We start from the raw sequence: 20,096 nt of genomic DNA on the forward strand, positions 1-20,096 counted from the left end.
CATGAATTTATCTGCCTTTTCCATGAATTTGCCTATTTTTTTCTCATTTTTGTCTGCTTTTTGCTTCAACTCTTGGATAATTCTGAGTATTAGAGATTTGAATTCCCTATCAGGTAGTTCTAGTGTCTTTTCTTCTACTGGAAAGTCATCTGGTGTTTTATTTTGGATGCCTACTGGACCCATCCTGTCCTGTTTTTGTAAATGTTTTGATACTGTCTGCTGTCTTCGGGGCATTCAGTAGTTATTTTTCTCGTTTATTGATTGTAGATTTGTTCGTTTCATCCTTTTTTTTTTTTATTATTTGGCTGAGTCTGAGCAGGCAGGCTGTGTGTTCTTTGTTGTTTGCTTGTCTGTGGGCACGATAGTTTTCGCCTCCTTCTCCAATTGGCAGGGTCAGTCGTTCAGATATGGTACAGCAGGGCAGGTCTAGCTGAAGAGGAGCTGCTGGGATGCGTTGTTTGTGGAACTTACTACAGCCACCAGGGCAGGTCGGTAATCAGTGCAGGGCAGGTTGCAGTAGGCCGTGCCTGTGCTACTTGGTGGTGTGATGTTAAGCGCATGGTGCAGGTAGGCAGGAGGGAGGGCGGAGATTGTGATGTGTGGAGCTAAGATGGGTATGGGAGAGGGGAGAGAGGAACAGGAGCCAAAAACATACAAACAAACAAAAAAGGGGAGCTTGCCGTTGGAGTAGGGAGATGAGAGACTATGAAATGGAGCAAAACAAAAAGGGGAAGAAGAAAAAAAAAAAAGAAAAGAATGAACGAATAAAAATTGGAGAGAAAAAAGAATAGCAAAGCTCCCAGGGATCCCACCAGTTCAGCTACGAGATCTGGGGAAGTTGTTCCCAGGTGTTGAAGTACAGCCTGGCTAGGAAATGTAGAGGTAGGTATTCAGTGCCAGGTATCCAGGGGACAGGAAGAGAAGGAAGGTATAGAGAGCCAAGAAACTGAGTAATGAAGAAAGACAAAGAGAAAAAGAGAGGAAACAAAACAAAACAAATAATAATAAAAAAAAAAGAACAAGTAAACCCCCCAAAAAAACAGAAAAAAAAAAAAAAACACAAAAAAGAAAATGCTCTCAGGGATCCCTCTGCATGTCTGCGCAAGCTGAGGGGCTAGGTCCCAAGCCGCACAGCACTGCCTGGCCAGAACGGGCTCCCAACTCGAGAAAAGAAAAAGGAAACAAACAAACAATTGAAAACAAACAACAAAAAGCCCTGGGATCCCACCAGCATGGCAGCACGGACCGGGAAGCACTTCCACACTCGAACGGAGCTCCATATCCTCTCAGGAAGAAGCAAAGATGGTGCACGGAGCCGGGTATTTGAGCAAAAGGAGGGGGAGGTAGGGAGAGGTAAGGAAGAAATCAAAAGAGGCGGAAAAAAGCAACACCAGCGGCCAACAAATGGCACTCAAGGAGTCGGCCAGTGTGGGCAGGTGGAATCCAAGCAGCTAGTGCTTCCTGGCCAAGAGACTGTGGCCGTGGGAAGCAGAGGAGGCAGAGTGGGGGTGAAGAAGGGTAGGGGGTGGGAAAGCGTATATATCGCCGTTTATCAGTTGTTCTGTCTCCTGCTGGAAGCTCCATAAAGCTGCTTTCTCGTACCCCCTATTTGCTGGTCTCTGATAGGAGTCCAAGATGGTGGATCCGTGCTGCATTAGCTGATAGGGGACCTCTCCATGTATGTCTTCTCATTCTCTGTTCTCTGTCAGTTTCTATTCCATTTGGTGCTTGGCTGAGTTCTTTATCTCTTCATTTGATGCTTAGGGTTTCAGGATTGCTGTTTTCTCTGGCTTAGTTTTTTTTTGATCTTTGCTGTGGTGGGACGGCGTGGTGCTTCTGCCTAGAGCGCCATGTTGCTGGAAGTCTCTCACAAGCTTTTAAGACCCCAGACACTACTCACCAAAGTAGGATGCAGAACATTGTCTTTACGAACTATATTGTGCTAGTTGACGTAGATGTCCCCTGAGTCTATGGTCCTTTAACTTCAAGTCTAGGAACATCGTCTCTTGAGGTGTTTGGTTATGTCTAAGACGTTTTCATGACTGTACCCCTTTTGTACTCTATTGTGTATATTAATATACATGTAGCACCTACAGTTATGTATTTAGGAATATCCACAACCAAACCTGTGTCTGCAGGTGAGTGTGCTCCCTTATACCCTCCCACACCTCTTTAGCATAACTGTCTACCTGTGTATCCATTGATAAATTATTACTATTATTTTTTTTGCTAAGTAGGAATTTGTTTATTAAGGCTTATATTCTCCTAGAGGACAGTTATCCAATGCTGCCTGTTAATCCACATGGCAGTAAAAGCTTGCAGAAGGTGGTACGTTCTAATACAAGCCTAAGTAATACAGCATACGTTACATCGGAGGCCGTGGAGTGTGGCTCCAGAGCCCTGTCTCTGGTGCAGTGGGTGCATGCCGATGCAGGGTGCTGGAGTGACAGGCAGGAGCACAGCTTCCATGTGCAAACTCTGGCTTGGTGGTGGCAGGTTCTTCAGTGGCTCCCTCACGCCACAAAGACATGACAGCAGATCAGTTCTGAAAGGGTTTTGTTGTATGTTATTTGCTTTTTTTTTTAACCCATTCAACGGGAAAAAAAAAATCAGACCCACACAGTGAAAGTGACAAAGTGGTATCATCGCCGTGTTTGTGCGACCAGTTCCTCCCTAAAGCTCAGCATCAGTGGTCTGAAACTCAGACACATGAGGCTCAAGTGAAGAAATGGGAAGTTAAAATGGTCTGTGAAAACCATCAACACCTCACAGCTGAGCCAGATCTAGAGCAGTTTCCAGAACCTCAGCACATTGAGTCAAATCGTTGTGCAGCTGTGGACAACAGAGCCACAGGGGCAGAGCAGCCTGCGGGGCTGGCCTGCAGACCAAGGAAGGGCGGGTGTTCCCAAGAAAACGCCACAGTTTTCCCTAAGTTTGAGAAATTAAAATTCAGTTTGCTTTTCTGTCTAGTAGAAAATCAAATGGGCACATTAGCCTTTAAGACAAATACCAACAGATAATAAAAACGGCAACCCAGCTGACCAAGGTTCTCATGGACCTTCTAACTTCAGTGTTTAAGAGAAGTATTTTAACAGAACGCTCAAAATGACAAAATAGTTCATGGTTTCTTATGTTTGCTATAAAGCAATAAGGGGGCGAGAAATAAGAAGCTTCACATAGAGATATTAAATGACTGTAAAAATAATAACACAATTTCTGCCGAAATAAAGTCTTTGGGCTGTATTAGGTTCTTGTTTTGTTTTTAAGGATGCTTGCATTTTGCAGTAGGTCAGTCTGATTGATAAGCTGACAAAAAAAATACACCTTTATTAGTGAGATCTACAATATTACAATATATAGAAAAAATACAAACAAGTGCAGATTCATGTGGGCAAAATCTACTGCAAAGAACTTAGAGATGCAACAACTCTATCCCTGTGCAAGAAGACAACACCAGGCATATATTTTCTAAACTTTGTTTTTCAAAGTCAAATGTTAGAGCATATATGAAACCGGCTTATTCTTATTGTCTGTTTCGATTGTGCCTTTCCTTGCACACCGCCTCCTCCTTCTGGCATGTCTCGTAGTGGGAAAAGTTGTCAAGGATGGAGGTGGTGTGCTTGTCGGAAACCATGATCTTCAGCACTTGCTTTGCTTTCTTCAAGGGCACCTCCTGGGTGTTGCAGGAGTTTGTGACAGGCTTGTCGTTCTCCAGCCAGATGTGCCGGAGCTGGTTGTTGGTCACATCCTGGACAAAAATCCACTTGACATCGAGCTTCCCCTTCCGCTTGTCCTGTGACCAGACCCCTGCGCTGGTGCCATAGTCCACCAGCGACTTCATCTCGGCCACACCACAGAAGCGTCCACTCCTGTTGACACTAACGAACAGGTAGATGGGCCCCTTCCTGCCCAGGGAGCAGAAGGCGCCATCTAGGCGCTTGTTGCCGTGCTCCGTGCTGCACCAGATGGAGTACCTGATGGAGCGGTGGATGTCGTTCTCTGAGTAGCTCCTGATGATGAACATGCGTCCACTCTTGAGGTTCCATTCAAAGCCTTCAGGGTTGTAGCTATGGGCAGCTTTCAGTTTCTCAGGAATGGGGTATGATTCTAAACTTGGGGCCACTTTGAGCTGGGTATTTCCAGGAGAGTTACTGTCACTGCCAGCCCTTGTGCCCTGCCCAAATGCTGCATTCCTGTTTTGTGAGGCTACCCAGCAGGTCTAGGGCGGCTGCTGAGTGTTCTGGTACTGCGGCTGGGCCAGAGGCGGCGCCTGCACTGGAACAGGCTGGATGATTTGCTGTGGCTGTGGGGCCGACTGGGGGGCAGAGTCTGCTGGGGAGCTGAGGCCTTCGTCAGAGGCCCCTTGTTGTCCCAGATGCGCATGTCCATGTTACACTTGATGGGCGGAGGTGGCATCACGCCACCCATCACAGGCCAGCTCTTGTCTTTCATCTTGGGCTGTGGCTTTGCCAGCTTGCTGGTGATGGCAGCCCAGGAGGTGGGTTTTGAAACTGGCATGTTTATGTTTACTCCCCCATTGCAAGAAAGAATGCCGGTCATCGTGGCACTGCTCACGACAGACTCCATAGTCTTGACTGCGGATGTGGCCACGTCCCCAGTCTTCAGGCCCACCATGCCCTGCTCCAGGCTGTTCATCCTGGGAGCCTTGTTGAGCATGTCACTGTGGATGCCTGTCCATCCACAGTTGTGCTGCCCAAGAAGCTAGGTGGGTAGGTGTCGCTGCTTCTGTACACTTCTATACACTGAGTTCTGCATCTGCTGCTGTTGAGACCCGCTTGACTGAGAAGGCAGGGTTTTCAGGGAAAAAATAAAACCTATGCTAATGTTGTTCCCCAGACCCCTGGGATGCCCAAAAACTGCATCGTGCATAAAGTGATGGTCTCTGTTGCTGAGCTGTCTGTAGGTGGTGAGGTACAGAATGGGAGGGACCCCTCTGGTCGACCGCGGGGCTTCATTGAGGGAATAAGGAAACTTAATGGACAACTGGTAGTAACTGGACAGGTAGGCGTTGGTCATTGATGGGTAGCTGTTACTCTGATTAGACTATCCAGAAAGGTAGGGCTGAAAGTCATTGTGAAGAGTATCCTTCTGATGCAATGAACCATTTTGTACTTTATTGTCTTGTCCTTTGAATAATGGTGTTGGCGAAGAGTACAGACAGTTCCCGGGTTACGAATGTCTTGACTTACATACAACCCGTAGTTAGGAACCAACACTCGTAAATCCTATTATATTAAAAATTTGAGGTACACACAATGGTTTGTAATAATAAATGGGCACTACTTTGTGACAAGCATCAAAACATTATTATCACTGTATTATTATGTTTAAGATGTTTTAGTGTATTTGGAAGTGTTTAATGTTTTTTATGCATAGGAAGTTACACTATATTAAATACTCGGAGAAACATTTGACTAACATTAGATATGAGCCCGTACCAAACTGTTCTGACTTAAGTACAAATTCAACTTAAAGACAGACTTAGGAACATTACTCATTCGTAATCCAGGGACTATCTGTATTGAATATACCATGGACTTCCAGAAAAATGAACAAATCTGTGTTGGAAGAAGTACAACCAGAATGCTCCTTAGAAGCAAGGATGGCAAGACTTTATCTCGCGTACTTTGAACCTGTTATCAGGACGGACCAGTCCCTGGAGGAGGACATCATGCTTGGTAAAGTAGGAGGTCAGCGAAAAAAAGGAAGACCATCAATGAAATGGATTGACACAGTGGCTGCAGCAGTGCGCTAAAACATAGTAACTAACTGTGAAAATGGCACAGGACCGCGCAGTGTTTCATGCTGTTGTTTGTGGGGTCACTATGAGTTGGAACTGACTTGAGGCCACCTAACAACAACAACCCACCTGCAGCCATGAGGCTTTTAGAGGTTTACATTTGGAGGTAATGGTTTGACAACTATCCTCTTCTAGTAAGATAAGACAAATCTACATTACTATGAAGTAGTTTCTGGCAGGCTTTTGTAGTTTGGGTCAGGTTTTTTATGGTTAATACTTGATTTTGTGGATAAGAAAAACCCTGAAATCAAAATAAGATGTCTGTTATTAATTTTCCTACTCAACAGTGAAAATCCTTGCCTAATTCCTGATTTTTGGGACAAAACATCCAATCCGTCACCATTAAATATAAAATTAACATTGGGTTTTTTTTAGATGCCTTTTATCAGGTTGAAGAAGTTCGCTTTTATTCCTAATCTGTTGAGTGTTTTTTATCATGGAAGACTATTGAATTTTGTCAAATGCTCTTCTGCAGCTATTGAGATGATCTTGTGGTTTTTCATGTATTATATATTAGTAGAAGAAATAGACTAGAATATTACATATTAATAGAACAAAGGATTTTCAGATGTTAAACCAACCTTGCATTCTTGGGATGTATTCTCTTGGTCATGTGTATAACCCTGTTTATAAATTGCTGGATTCTGTTTACTAGTATTTTATTTCTCTGTAGTTTTCTTTTCTTGTGGTGTCTTTGTCTGACTTTGGTGTCAGGGTAATACTGGCCTTATTAAATGATTTAGGAATTTTTCTCTCCTTTTTTATCTTTTTGAGGAGTTTAGGAAGCATTGGTGTTAATTCTTCTATAAATGTTTGGTAGAATTCCCCAGTGAAGCCATGTGGTCCAGGACTTTTTGTTGTTAGGAGGTTTTGGATTACTGATTCAATCTCTTCACTTGGATCTGTTGAGATCTGTTGAGATTTTCTGTTTCTTTCTTGAGTCCATTAGGTAGTTTATGTGTTTCTAGGAATTCATCCATTTTATCAAAGTTACCTAATTTGTTGGTGTACGGCTGTTTATAGTATTTTCTTATGATCCTTTCTGTTTTTTGTAGGGTTGATTGTAATGTCCCTGCTTTCATTTTTTTAGATATTTGCATCTTCTCTTTCTTTTTCTTTGTCAGTCTCACTGAAGTTTTGTTGATGTTATTGATCTTTTCAAAAAAACCAATTTCTGGTTTCATTGATTCCATTGTTTTTCTCTTCTCCATTTCATTTATTTCTTTCCTGATCTTTGTTATTTCCTTCTTTCTGGTAAGTTTGGGCTTAGTTTGCTTTTTCTAGTTCCACAAGTTGTAAAGTTAGGTTACTGATTTGAGATCTTTCCTGTATTTTAAAGTAGATGTTTACCACTGTAGCTTTTCCTCTGACCACTGCCTTCTCTGCACCCCATCAGTTTTGGCTATTCTTAGCTGTCTCTTTCCTTAGTTCTCTCTGTTAAACTTCTGGTTGGTCAGTGTAAGTTGTTGCTGTCATTGCACTGTGGGTCTCCTCTTAATCACTGTCCACCAAAATATCCATTGTTTGGACACGGCCCTTAGGCTTGAACTTCCCTATCCTCTCTTCCAAATAACATGAGTTCCCTGTTGAGGATCTCTCTATTCTTATGGCCTGCCTCTCCCTCTCAGCAGAGACTCTGCACCACTGTTCTGGAGCTAGGGTTGGGAACAGTAACCTGCTTCTCTACAAGTGACACTCTGCTTTAGAAGAGGGGCAGCAGGTGGGTGTAGTCACTCCTGGTCTTCTCAGCTTGCCTCTCCTGCCGTGGAACCTCTGCCCTATAAGTGACTGGGGTGATGGTGATTGGGGCCTGATATTCTCAGCCTGCCATACCTGGGGCAGAGTTTCTACCCTATGATTGAGGGTTGGGTGGAGGAAGGGTGTCCCAGATCTTATTGGCTGGAATAGAGCTTCTCCATCATGGACATCTCACGGCCAGCCCCACCTGGGGAGAAAGTACAACTCTAGACTTTGAACAAGGGGGAGAGGGAGCCCTGTCTTCTTGGCTACACCCATGTGGAGTATAGCTTCTGTCACCTGACCTGGGGTGGCTCAAATGCCACAGACTGTCACTGTTCGTTCTTAGATTTAGTAGATTTTCCTGAATAAATGTTTCTCCATTTGTTGTATTCCCTTAGGACAATTTCCCTCTAAAAATGTAAATGGTCGTTTTTTTGTAATTTTCTCCAATTATAGTCCTTTCACCACAGGAAGGACCTGTGGAGCGCCTTGTGCCGTCATTCTGGAACTGCTTCCAAGAGTCCTTACATTTATGTTTCTTATGTGCTTTATAGATCTATAAAGGTCCACACTGAAACATAGGGATTAAATGATGTGTGTGAGATTGGCTTCAGTAATATGTGGATACAGGAGGTGGATAGGGTAGGCTTGTCCAGGTGTTGATGGTTGTTGGGAATATGATGGTTCATTATACCATTCTGTGTACTTTTTTATATATTTGCAATTTTTTGTAATAAAGTTTTAAAATAGAGACTTAAAAGACACATTTAAAAAAAAATCAGCTTGCGCCCCAAGGTGTCAAATGCCTACAGAAACCTTGCAGTTATGAGACACAGTGGAGCAAGCATCAGTAGTGAGTGATACAGACTGTGACACACTACATTGCAGGTGACCCCAAGAGGCCAGCCAGTTCTCAGATCCAGCCGGTTGGTGCCTCATGGGAATGCAAATCCCATTAGGAGGTCCCAGACCTCCTAATATTTCAGGAGAGGCTGGAAATTGGGATTTTCGTATAAAATTAGTTGTTAACTAGATCAAAATTATTTTATACACAGACAATACATATACTGGATGAAATTGGCCTGGAAGCCACCAGTTTTGCAGCCTCCTTATAGGCAAATCATAATTATGATTTGATTACAGAATAGAGTAAATATTATTAACTTTCCCAGAGTAAAAATAAACATTATTTTTTCAACATTATCTTTTTTGGGGACACAATTCAATCCATGACATGTTGCTTTGATAAATTTAAATTCTAAACACTTTCGGTTATTTTTATTATCTTGGTTGCTGTGAGTTGCTATTAGTTGATAATGTTATAGCAGATAGAGGTTGAGAGGTGGAAGAGGTGGGCATGTAACTGCCCCCATTTATAAAGTAGCCTACGACCGCTGGAATGAGAAATACCTGCTTGAAGTTGTAAGGTGACCAGTGGAGGAACTGGAATGGCTAGAAACTATACTGGGAAGAGGGAGAAAGGCAGGTGAGGATGGTACGTCCATCATGACGTGAGTAGGGAGTCAGTACGATGCCTAAAGGTGATCAGTAGTGGTATAACCATGTTATCTACAGTTACAAGTGGTTGCCTTTGGAAGCAGGGCTCAAGGAAGAAAATCTTTTGCTTTCTTATTTTAAGGCTGTCCTGGGTGGCGTAAGTGGTTTGTGACTGGTTGCTAACCTAGTGGTTGGTAGTTCGAACCCACTCAGCAGCTCCACCGAAGAAAATCCTGGTGAACTGCTTCCATTAAGATTACAGCCAAGAAAACCTTATGGGGCAGTTCTCCTCTGTAACACATGGGGTCACCATGAGTCGGGCTGAGTCAGCGGCAGCTAACAACAGCAGCATGTTCTTTTCTAACACTACATTGTGTGTTAGTCTCCTGGGGCTGTCATACAAAATACTACAAAGTGGGTAGCTTTAAAGAACAGAAATATATTTTCTCACAGTTTGGAGTCTGAATTCAGGGCATCGACAGGACTGTGTTCTCTCTGTCAGTTCTAGGGGAAGATCTTCAGCTTCTGTAGGCCCGAGAGTTTCTTGGCGTTCCTTCACTTACAGATAGACCTCTCATGTTGCCTTCCCCCTGTGTGTCTGTTTTCATGTCTGTCCTATTTTATAAAACACCACTTAGAAGGCATTAGGATCAGGACCCATCCTACTTAATTTCACTGATAACATCTGCAGAGAAAACCCCTGTTTTTTCAAACAAGGTCATGTTCACAGATACAGGGGTTAGGACTTCAACATTATCTTTTTTGGGGGACACGATTCAATCCATGACATGTTGCTTTGATAAATTTAAATTCTAAACACTTTCGGTTATTTTTATTATCTTGGTTGCTGTGAGTTGCTATTAGTTGATAATGTCATAACTGCAATGATTTACTGTATATAATGAAGTGAGACAAGGTGACAGTAATTTGCTGTTTTTATTTTAACTTGTATTAATGGAAATTGTGAAACATACACACAAATAGACTAATAATGAGCCCCCACTTCCTATCACACAGCTTCAGTAATTAACAATATGCCAGTCTTGCATCTGCATTCTCCTAGTTTGTTGTTGTTGTTTTTTTAGCCAGAGTATTTTAAATCATCATGTCATTTGACTCATAAATACTTCAGTTTGCATCTCTAACTGATCTCATTAACCCATTGCCGTCAAGTTGATTCCAGCTCGTAGAGACCCTGTAGGGCAGAGTAGAACTGCCACATAGGGTATCTAAGGCTGTAATCTTTACAGAAGCAGACTGCCACGTCTTTCTCCCACAGTGCACATGGTAGGTTCGAACCAGCCAAGCGCTTAACCACTGTGCCCGCAGGGCTGCTTCTCTGTCAAGTACATCTATTTTAATATAACCAACATGCCATTATCACACTTGACAAACAATAATACAGTCTAATGCCCTGGCCATATTCACATTTCTCCAGTTGACTAAAAATTGTCTTTTTATAGTGGTTTGTTCACATCAAGATTCACACAAGATCACTACATTTGGTTATCGTACATTTTGCGTTTTTTTTTTTGCATTGTGTACTTTGTATTGTAATGTGTGTCCTATTTTGTGCTATTTTATAATCTTTGGTTTCTTTCCTCTCCCCAGGCCATGAGTGCAGCCGTGTGCTTCATGATTGATGGTAGGTACACTCTTGTCTCTGAATCCAGCCTGATTAGATAAGCCTTTTTTCTTTACAGTTTGCTAAATTTTGTTCTTAAACGATGACTGTGTTGTCATAAGCAACATGGAGGCTGTAGTAACACTCTCTTCCCCATCTGGGACTTCTGCCATCTTAAATAGCTATTTCTAATATTTTTTAAATCCTAGCTTTTCCACTTGGCCAGCAGCATGACCATGGCGCCTTTCCATGCCTCCCTTTACTGTGGAAGGGGAATAATAATAGTACCTGTCTCCAAGGGGTTTTGATGATTAAATTAATTCAATATTTATAAAGCCCCTAACCAGGACCTGGCCTGTGAGTGCTGTGTGTTGTTAGTTGCCATCAAATTGACTCCAGCTCATGGCAACCCATGTGTGCAGAGCAGAACCGCTCCACAGGGTTTTCAAGGCTGTGAACTTTCCAAAGCAGATCACCAGGCCTATCTTCTGAGGTGCCTTTGGGTGGGTTTGAACTGCCACCCTTTTGGCTAGTAGTTCAGCACTTAACCGTTTGCACCACCCAGGGCCTCCTGAGTGCTGTATAGTGTTTGTTAGATAAATATTTTATCTTCTTAGATTTATCCTGGGGTGGACAGTCAGTTTATAGCCCTCCCACCCCCACACACTTGTGCAGTGTGCTTAAATCTGGTTTTCACAGGAGATAGGCCTTTGACTTTTTTTGTCATCTTATATATAACTAATTTTGACTCTTCTGTTTTGTGGGCTAGTGGGTAAGGAGGATCTGATTGTTTAATTTCTTTTACTTCTCAGATCAGTAACATTTTAATTCGAGCACTTATTAAGTATTGGAAGATAAAGTGAATATTGACCTTTGAAACACAGTATTATAACACTTAATGGTGTTTTTTAAATTGCCCGGTAGCCGCCATACAGCCTACGTTGGATTTTTGCCGAAGACTGGACAGCATTGTTGGGCCTCAGCTCACGGTGCTGGCATCTGACATTTGTGAGCAATTTAACATCAACAAAAGGATATCTGGGTTTGTACTTTGCTTTGCATTTATTTTCACTAATTTAACTGGTTTTAGAAGAATAAGAGTGGTTTTTAATTAAGAATGTGGATGGTATTAACATTCGTGTGTTTTATCTGAATCTTACTGTTGGGTGCCATTGAGTCCATTTTGACTCGTAGTGACCCCATGTGACAAAGTAGAACTGCCCCATAGGGTTTTCTAGGCTGTGATCTTTACGGGAAGGAGCCCTGGTGGCCCAGTGGTTAAGCGTTCAGCTGCTAACTGAAAGGTTAGCAGTTTGAACCCACCAGTGGCTCCACAAGAGAAAAGACCTGGCGATGATCTTTTCAGATTACAGCCTAGAAAACCCTGCGGGGAAGTTCTCCTCTGTCCTTTAGGGTCACTGTAAGAATCAACAGTACACAACAACAACAACAATCTTTATGGGAGCAGATTGCCAGGTCTTTCTAGCGATCAGTAATATGTGGTTAAATACTGTCTGAAAAGGTTCCTGGGGAACTGTACCTGAGTATGCCCCGTGTTGATGATTTGGGCTGGCTCTCTTACAGCATTCATCCCCTCAGTTCTCCACCTGACCAGTGGCATGGATGTGTGGGGCCAGGTGGTATGCTATCTGTGGCTGTGGACTTTGCCTTGTGAGTGCCAGTTAAACATCCCACATAACCAGACCAGGTTGTTAGAGTTAGTGTATTTTCATAAGTTTACATTAGTGCTAACGGGCGTGGTTTTGCTTTGTGGAGACTGGAAGCACTTTTGTTGTGCAGAAAGGCATAAGGTGAAATTAGCTGAGATGTAAACCACTTGGGTGATGGTACTGAACCTGCTGGCCTTAAAGGACACTCAAGATTTAACTCACTTTGGTTCTCTACAACTCTGTGAAAAGTCTTGAACCTCTTTCTGGTTCTCTTTTCTCAGTGTAATAATCTAGAATTACTGGAACAATAAGTGGATAGATGGAATGCACTTTGAGAAATGAAAGCTCTGTCTGTATGGGCTTCCCATGTGTTTGAGAAGTTTCTAAAATGCTGCACGTGTCTATTAGAACTTTGTGTTTCTAGTATTCATGTTGTATGTATATGCTCTTCTATAAGCACCAGCATATAGAGTTCAAAAACAGGCTTAAAATGAAAATACATTTTGATTTTGTATAAGTGTATATGGGTTGTTACTGTTGACAACTTACTTAGTTTTAGAGAAGATTAGGCCAAGAAACAAGAGTGCCAGACCAGCCTATTTGTTGACAGTGCTGCCTGATGATCTAATGTTTTGACCACGAAGCTGCCAGGTTCTCTTTCTTGAAAGAGGCATAAGTGAGTTAACTCTGTTCTGGATCATGCAAATGATGAAATAATGGGTAGAGAGTGACCCCTCAGAAGTTACTGAGTATATTCTGTAGATGTAATGAGTTTCAAGCATCTCACCAACAAATATCCAGAGGTTAAACTTGCTGTTGAGTACCTTCCATTTTGCAGGTAAGGTTAATTCTCCTTGGGATTTTACAGAAGTAATGAGAGGGCCTTGGATATTAATTCTCCTGTCTGTTTTAAAGTAGTTTTCTTTCCAACCTTTTATTATAAAAATTTCCAAACATAGAAGGGTTGAAAAAAAATTAATAGTACAGTGAACACCCACATACTCACTACTTAGATTCTACGGTTAACATTTGCTATACAGGTATTCCCCAACTTAGGACGTATTCGAATTACTATAAACTGTCCTTATGGCCATCTGTTTTTTGTTTTTTTTTGGTACATCTTATCATTAGTAATATGTACTACATACAGTGTTGCCACGCATTATTTGCTGATGTCATCATTCTCAGATGTAATGTTTCTAACCCCCAAAGACAAAGTTCAGATTTATAAAGATACTGGTAATAAAAGGCAATAATAATGAAAACTTTATTTAAAAAAAAAAAAAGGTATTCTACTTATGTCAGAACCAACTTACGACATACGGAGTCAACTTTGACTAAGGGAACCCTGTTGTAAACCTGTATATTTTTATCCCATGTCTGTATATCTTAGAGGACAGGTTGTTTTTGACTGTGAAGTATATAAAGTATCACTAGCCCACTGAAAGAGGGAGTACCCAGAAAACTTGATGCTAAAATAACCTTTACACAGTTTAGGGGCATACTCAAAACCAGGGGTCTTAGAAATGTTATTGTTCTTATCCTTGAAAGCTGACGTTAAGATGGCCCTCCATGCAGCTAAGATTTTACATGCAATGAGTTACTGCTTGCCAAGCAATGAATATCACCTAATTAAAGCATAAAAGCTTTGGCGCAGTGGTTAAGAGCTACAGCTGCTAACCAGAAGGTGGGCAGTTTGAATCTACCAGTTGCTTCTTGGAAACCCTATGGGGCAGTTCTGTTCTGTCCTGTAGGGTCGCTATGAGTCGGAACAGACTCAGCGGCAATGGGTTTGGCTACAGAAGCTAATGTACTTTTCTTCTAGAAATCCTTCTGACCCAAATCAATCCATTCTACATGCCAGTCCTTAGACTTCTCCCTCCAAAAACTCAGATCCCAGAGAAATTAAGTTGACACACGGATAAGGACAGCTGTGAAGGAGGAGAGAAGCCCCCAGCAGCATGCGTCTTGAGGCAGTGTGAGGAGGTGGCGGGTGTTGAGTGGTTGTGGCAGACGTTGAGGGGTGAGGGAATGTGGTGTTAGGCAGCCATCCTGATTCCAGAGGCCAGTTTGACGACCTGTATACCCACCCTGTTTTCTCAACTGCACCCCCACTAGAAAGTACCCAAAAGGCTATGCTCATGGCATGTTCTCCTTTACTAATGTTTAAGTCAGTTTGTCAGCTTCGGCACTGTTGACATTTGGCCCAGTCATTCCTTGCTGTGGAGGCTGCCCTGTGCATGGTAGGATGCTCAGCAGCATCCCTGGCCTCTACCCACTAGATCTAGTAGTACATATCCCCCTTTCCCCAGTGTGACATCAAAAAATGTCCCCAGACGTTGCCAGATGTCCCCTAGGGGGGAAATCACCCCTTGTTGAATACCACTGGTTTAGGGGGGCAGGTGCTTGGAATCTTTCTTCCCATTAGACTCGAGGCCACCATAAGAAGTCTTCTTCAGAGTGTAACAAAAGCCCCGTTTTTGTGTTGTGGCTGCTCCTTGGAGGGCATGGAGCTGGCTTGCCCTTTCAGCAGTCTTGTCCATTTGTGACCCTGTTGTGAGTAAACAGGCACCCCTGCTGTTACCTGTCGGAAGAGCCCAGTGCCCTCTCATTCCTCAGGGTGGGGTGGATTGACCAGGTAGCAGCAGTGTGCCAGTTAGTGAGGAAGGTTGCTTCCTGAAACAGGTGTTTAAATTTGTTTTCATGAGAAACACTGCTATGAGCAGAAGCTCCTTCTACAAGACACAAGAATGTATCTGAATATGTGAGTTTTCCCCTCCTCACAGTAGAGCCCCCCTCTCAGCCACAGAACAGCCCCTGCCTGGTGAAGTTCCTGTCCCTCGCCCAGGCAGCATCCGCTGAGCTTCCCCGGGCAGCGTCTGGCTTGCCCCTACTGGGCACTTGCCTTTCCTTGTCTTTGCTCAGGGCCTGCAGCCGGGGTTCTACTCCCCACAGATTTGTCCCTTAGTTAAAACAGTGCAACATGTTGGGGGTCTGGGGAGTGAGAGTAGCAACCATTATCCATAAATTGCCTGAGTCTTTGCTGATCCAGTTGGCTAGTCTCTGATGAAAAGGAGCCCTGGTGGCACAACGGTTAAGTGCTCAGCTGTTAACTGAAAGGTTGGCGGATCGAACCTACCCAGCCGCTCCTCCAGAGAAAGACCTGGTGATCTGCTCCCATAAAGATTACAGCCTAGGAAACCCTGGGGGCAGTTCTGCTCTGTCAGGTGGGGTTGCTGTGAGTTGAAAATCGATTTGACCACGCCTAGCAACAACAAGTCTCTGAAGAAGAAACTCCAAAGTTGTTCTCTGGCCCCAGCACATGGCAGGTTTATTTCCTTGACTTCACTTTCTTACTGTTCCACCTGCAGTGAACCTGTGACGGTGCAGGTGCAGGACATTGTCAAGGGCTGGGCTTGTGGGTCCCCTGGGACCCATGTGCATCTGGAAGTTCTAGCCAGATTGCCAGGAATGTTAGCTCGTAGAGGCCTAAAAATCACCAAGTCCCTTTTAAATGTAAAAACCCAAGATTTAAGGAGCAGAGGAAGTTTATTAAAAAACAAAAAACTATCTGCAGTGACCTTAGTTGTACAGTTTAACAAGGATATAAAGTTTAAATCCATATTTGCCTTTAATTTAATAAACATCTTAACTCCGAAAGCAACACAGATGCAACACAGATATTATTTTCTTCAAAAAATCATAGCCCAAAAAAAAAAAAAAAATCATAGCAAGGAGGCGGGGCCAAGATGGCAGAGTAGTCAGATGCTTCCGGTGGACCCTCTTACAACAAAGACCCCCAAAAACAAGTGATTCCATAATATATGGCAATCTGGGAGCTCTGAACATCAAAGGCAGAGTTGAGGAACCAGACGGAGTGGCAGGGGGAGGGAGAGACGGTTCAGAAGCAGCGAGGAGTTGCCAGATCTGACCCCATGAAAGGCTGAGCCCTTCAGGCCTGAGCAGCTCGTGAGTGAACGGTGAGGCAGGCAAGCAGCCGTGCTCCGGAGGCGCGTTTTCCGCACCTGGAGAGGCCCAGCCGCTGAGAGTCTACACGGCCACCCAGAACCAGTGAGAAGCAGCCTTTGATCCGGCAAAAGATAAGTAATTGTATATGGCCTACCGCGCAGATCAAAAACAACCCCCCTTAGAGAAAAACGTCTCTCCCATTTACCTCCCTGCTCCCTGCTCTGCGCTGCATCCCGGACAGGCTTCAGCAATTGCCGAGTCCTGTGAGCCAGAAGTAGGATCCATCACATGCCTGGAGCCATTCTCCCTGCCTTGGAGAGTAAACAAATTAACAAACGGGAAAAAATAAACTGTCAGCTCTCCTAAGCCAGGAACCTGGGGTAGGCAAAGCTCCTTTGCCTAGGCACAGGCATAAGGGATCCACGACTTCGAGTGCCTTTCCCCCTGCATAGATGTGTGTGGGCCTATCTCAGTAGCACAGGCCCTCATTACCACAGTACAACAGGGTATATACCATAACTCTGACTTCAGCAGTTTCAGCTGTGAAGTGGCAAGTTCTTGATATTTGACATTGCTCTGCCCTTTAAGCAGGGTCTTCTACCCGCATCAGGGGCCTGAGGACTGGTGGCTCCACCCACGCCACCTAGCTACCTGTGATGGGGCCCATGAATAAGAAGTACCCCCCAGTCCTTACAGCCAGCAGCATTAGGTGCTCATAGTCCAGCTATAAAACCCACCTACCTACGTGCTCTAGGGAACAGGGACATGCCTTCCTTGTGGACACTTGGGGGTGGCCGTCAGCCGCCTGCCTTGCTCAGAGTGTGTCCCCCTACTGCAGCCAGATGCCTTTGCCTACAGCAGTCACCCATGCCTGTCTAGGAATGTAAGTGAGAGCATACACCACACACTTGGTGGCTATCTACCTGGGCACCTGAGCTGAATCCGTACAGGAGGAGTTAGTGGACTCCTGAGCTCATATACCTAGTAACTGATCTAACCACCTGGTGACAGGACATTAGAGTTTCAAAGGTGCCAATAATCAAACTAACTCATACGAGCAACCTATTTGGGCATATCAAAACAAAACAAGAAGCTAGGACACAGTAAGCAAACATTAAATACATAAATATGGTAACTTATTGATGGCTCAGAGACAGCAGTCAGTATCAAATCACATAAAGAGGTAATCCATGATGGCTTCAGCAAGCTCCCAAAATAAAGAATCTAGAAATTTTCCAGAGGAGGAAGATTTCTTGGAAATACCGGAGGCAGAATACAAAAGATTAATATACAGAGCTCTTCAAGAAATTAGGAAGGAAATTAAGCAAAACGCAGAACACATAATAGAGGAAATTAAAAAGATTAGAGAAGAGCATACTGACAAATTTAACGGGCTTCAAGAATCCATAGAGAGACAGCAATCAGAAATCCAGAAGATTAACAATAAAATTTCAGAATTAGACAACTCAATAGAAAGTCATAGGAGCAGAAATGAGGCAATGGAAGTCAGAATTAGTGAGATTGAAGATAAAGCACTGGACACCAATTTATTTGAGGAAAAATCAGATAAAAGGATTTAAAAAAGTGAAGAAACTCTAAGAATTATGTGGGACACTATCAAGAGGAATAACCTACGAGTGATTGGAGTACCAGAACAGGGAGGGATAACAGAAAATACACAGAGAATTGTTGAAAATTTGTTGGCAAAAAACTTCCCTGATATTGTGAAAGATGACAAGCTATCTATCCAAGATGCTCATCAAACCCCACGTAAGGTAGATCCCAAAAGAAAGTCACTGTTAGTCATCTAGTGCTGCTATAACAGAAATACCACAAGTGGATGACTTGAGCAAAGAGAAGTTTATTCCCTCACAATCCAGTAGCCTACAAGTCCAAATTCAGGATGTCAGCTCCAGGGGAATGCTTTCTCCATTGGCTCTGGAGGCAGGTCCGTGTCATCAATCTTCCTTTGGTCTGGGAGCCTCTCTGCACAGGAACCTCAGGTCCAAAGGACACGCTCTGCTCCCGGCACTGCTTTCTTGGTAGTATGAGGTTCCCATGTGTTTCTGCTTGCTTCTCTCTTTTATATCTCAAAAGAGATTGGATTAAGACACTAATCTTGTAAACCTCATCAGCATAACCTCGTCATAGTGATAGAGGTTACAACACATAAGGAAATCACATCAGATTTACAAAATGGTACACAATCATGCAATCCTGGGAATCATGACCCAGCCAAGTTGACATATTTTGGGGGGACACAGTTCAATCCATGACAGTCACCAAGATGTATTAAAATCAAACTTGCCAAAACCAAACATAAAGAGAGAATTTTAAGAGCAGCTAGGGATAAACAAAAAGTCATCTACAAAGGAGAATCAGTAAAAATAAACTCGGACTACTCAGGAGAAACCATGCAGGCAAGAAGACAATGGGATGACATATATAAAGCCTTGAAGGAAAAAAACTGCCAGCCAAGAATTATATATCCAGCAAAACTGTCTCTCTCAAATATGATGGTGAAATTGGGGCATTTCCAGATAAACAGAAGTTTAGGGAATTTGTAGAAACCAAAGCAAAATTATAAGAAATATGAAAGGGAGTCCTCCAGTTAGAAAATCAGTAACATCAGATAACAACCCAAGACTAGAACAGAGGACAGAGCAACCAGCTATCAACCCAGATAGGGAATTCACAAAAGTAAATCAAGGCTAAAACACTGAAAATAGGGAAACAGATGTCAATATGTAAAAAATGACAACATTAAAACAAAAAGAGGGACTTAAAAAATGTAGATGTAGACTTTTCATATGGAGAGGAGGTCAAGGGGATAAAAACAAATAAAAGACTAGTATAAACTTAGAAAAATAGGGGTAGATATTAAGGTAACCACAAAGGAAACTAACAATCCTACAAGTCAAAATAAAAAACTAGAAAAATATAAAGACTCTCAGTGAACACAAAATCAACAACAATGAAAAAGATAAAAAGAAAATACATAAAAACAACTCAGCACAGAAAATTAAGTAGAACAAAGAAACTGAACAACACACAAAAAAGACATCAAAATGACAGCACTAAACTCTATCTATCAGTAATTACACTGAACGTAAATGGACTAAATGCATCAATAAAGATACAGAGAGTGGCAGATTGGATAAAAAAACATGATCCATCTATATGCTGCCTACAAGAGACACACCTTAGACTTAAAGACACAAAGAAACTAAAACTCAAAGGATGGAGAAGATTATCAAGCAAACAACACTGAAAAAAGCGCAGGAATGGCAATATTAATCTCTGACAAAATAGACTTTAAAGTAAAATCCACCACAAAGGATTACAAAGCATCTTTCCTGACCATAAAGCCACAAAAGTAGACATCAATAACAGAAAAAGCAAGGGAAAAAAATCAAACACATGGAAACTGAACAACCTTGCTCAAAAACTACTGGGTTACAGAAGAAATTAAGGATGAAATAAATAAATTCATAGAATCAAACGAGAATGAAAACACATCCTACCAGAACCTTTGGGACACAGCAAAAGCAGTGCTCAGAGGTCAGTTTATAGCAATAAATGTACACATCCAAAAAGAAGAAAAGGCCATAACGAAAACATTAACCCAATAACTGGAAAAAGTAGAAAGGGAGCAGCAAAAGAAGTCCTCAGGCACCAGAAGAAAGGAAATAATAAGAATTAGAGCAGAATTAAATGAAATAGAAAAACAATTGAAAGAGTTAACAAGACCAAAAGCTGGTTCTTTGAAAAGATC

The 20,096-nt window shown here is 42.7% G+C and overlaps 1 protein-coding gene and 1 pseudogene across 2 annotated transcripts in view; one reads left to right on the forward strand and one right to left on the reverse strand.

Annotated features, from left to right (window-relative positions):
* The window catches only part of CCZ1 (CCZ1 homolog, vacuolar protein trafficking and biogenesis associated), a 60,453-nt gene that overhangs the window by 25,649 nt on the left and 14,708 nt on the right, over positions 1-20,096 (forward strand). For both annotated transcript variants that reach the window (XM_004380815.3, XM_023735342.1), the window contains exons 11-12: positions 10,670-10,703; positions 11,607-11,724. In XM_004380815.3, coding sequence (XP_004380872.1) covers positions 10,670-10,703; positions 11,607-11,724 — 152 coding nt within the window. The remainder of the gene's footprint in view (positions 1-10,669; positions 10,704-11,606; positions 11,725-20,096) is intronic.
* On the reverse strand, positions 2,054-5,577 carry LOC101354275 (YTH domain-containing family protein 1 pseudogene; annotated as a pseudogene).

Source organism: Trichechus manatus, unplaced genomic scaffold (assembly GCF_000243295.1).
Source record: "Trichechus manatus latirostris isolate Lorelei unplaced genomic scaffold, TriManLat1.0 scaffold00077, whole genome shotgun sequence".
Taxonomy (NCBI): Eukaryota; Metazoa; Chordata; class Mammalia; order Sirenia; family Trichechidae; genus Trichechus; species Trichechus manatus.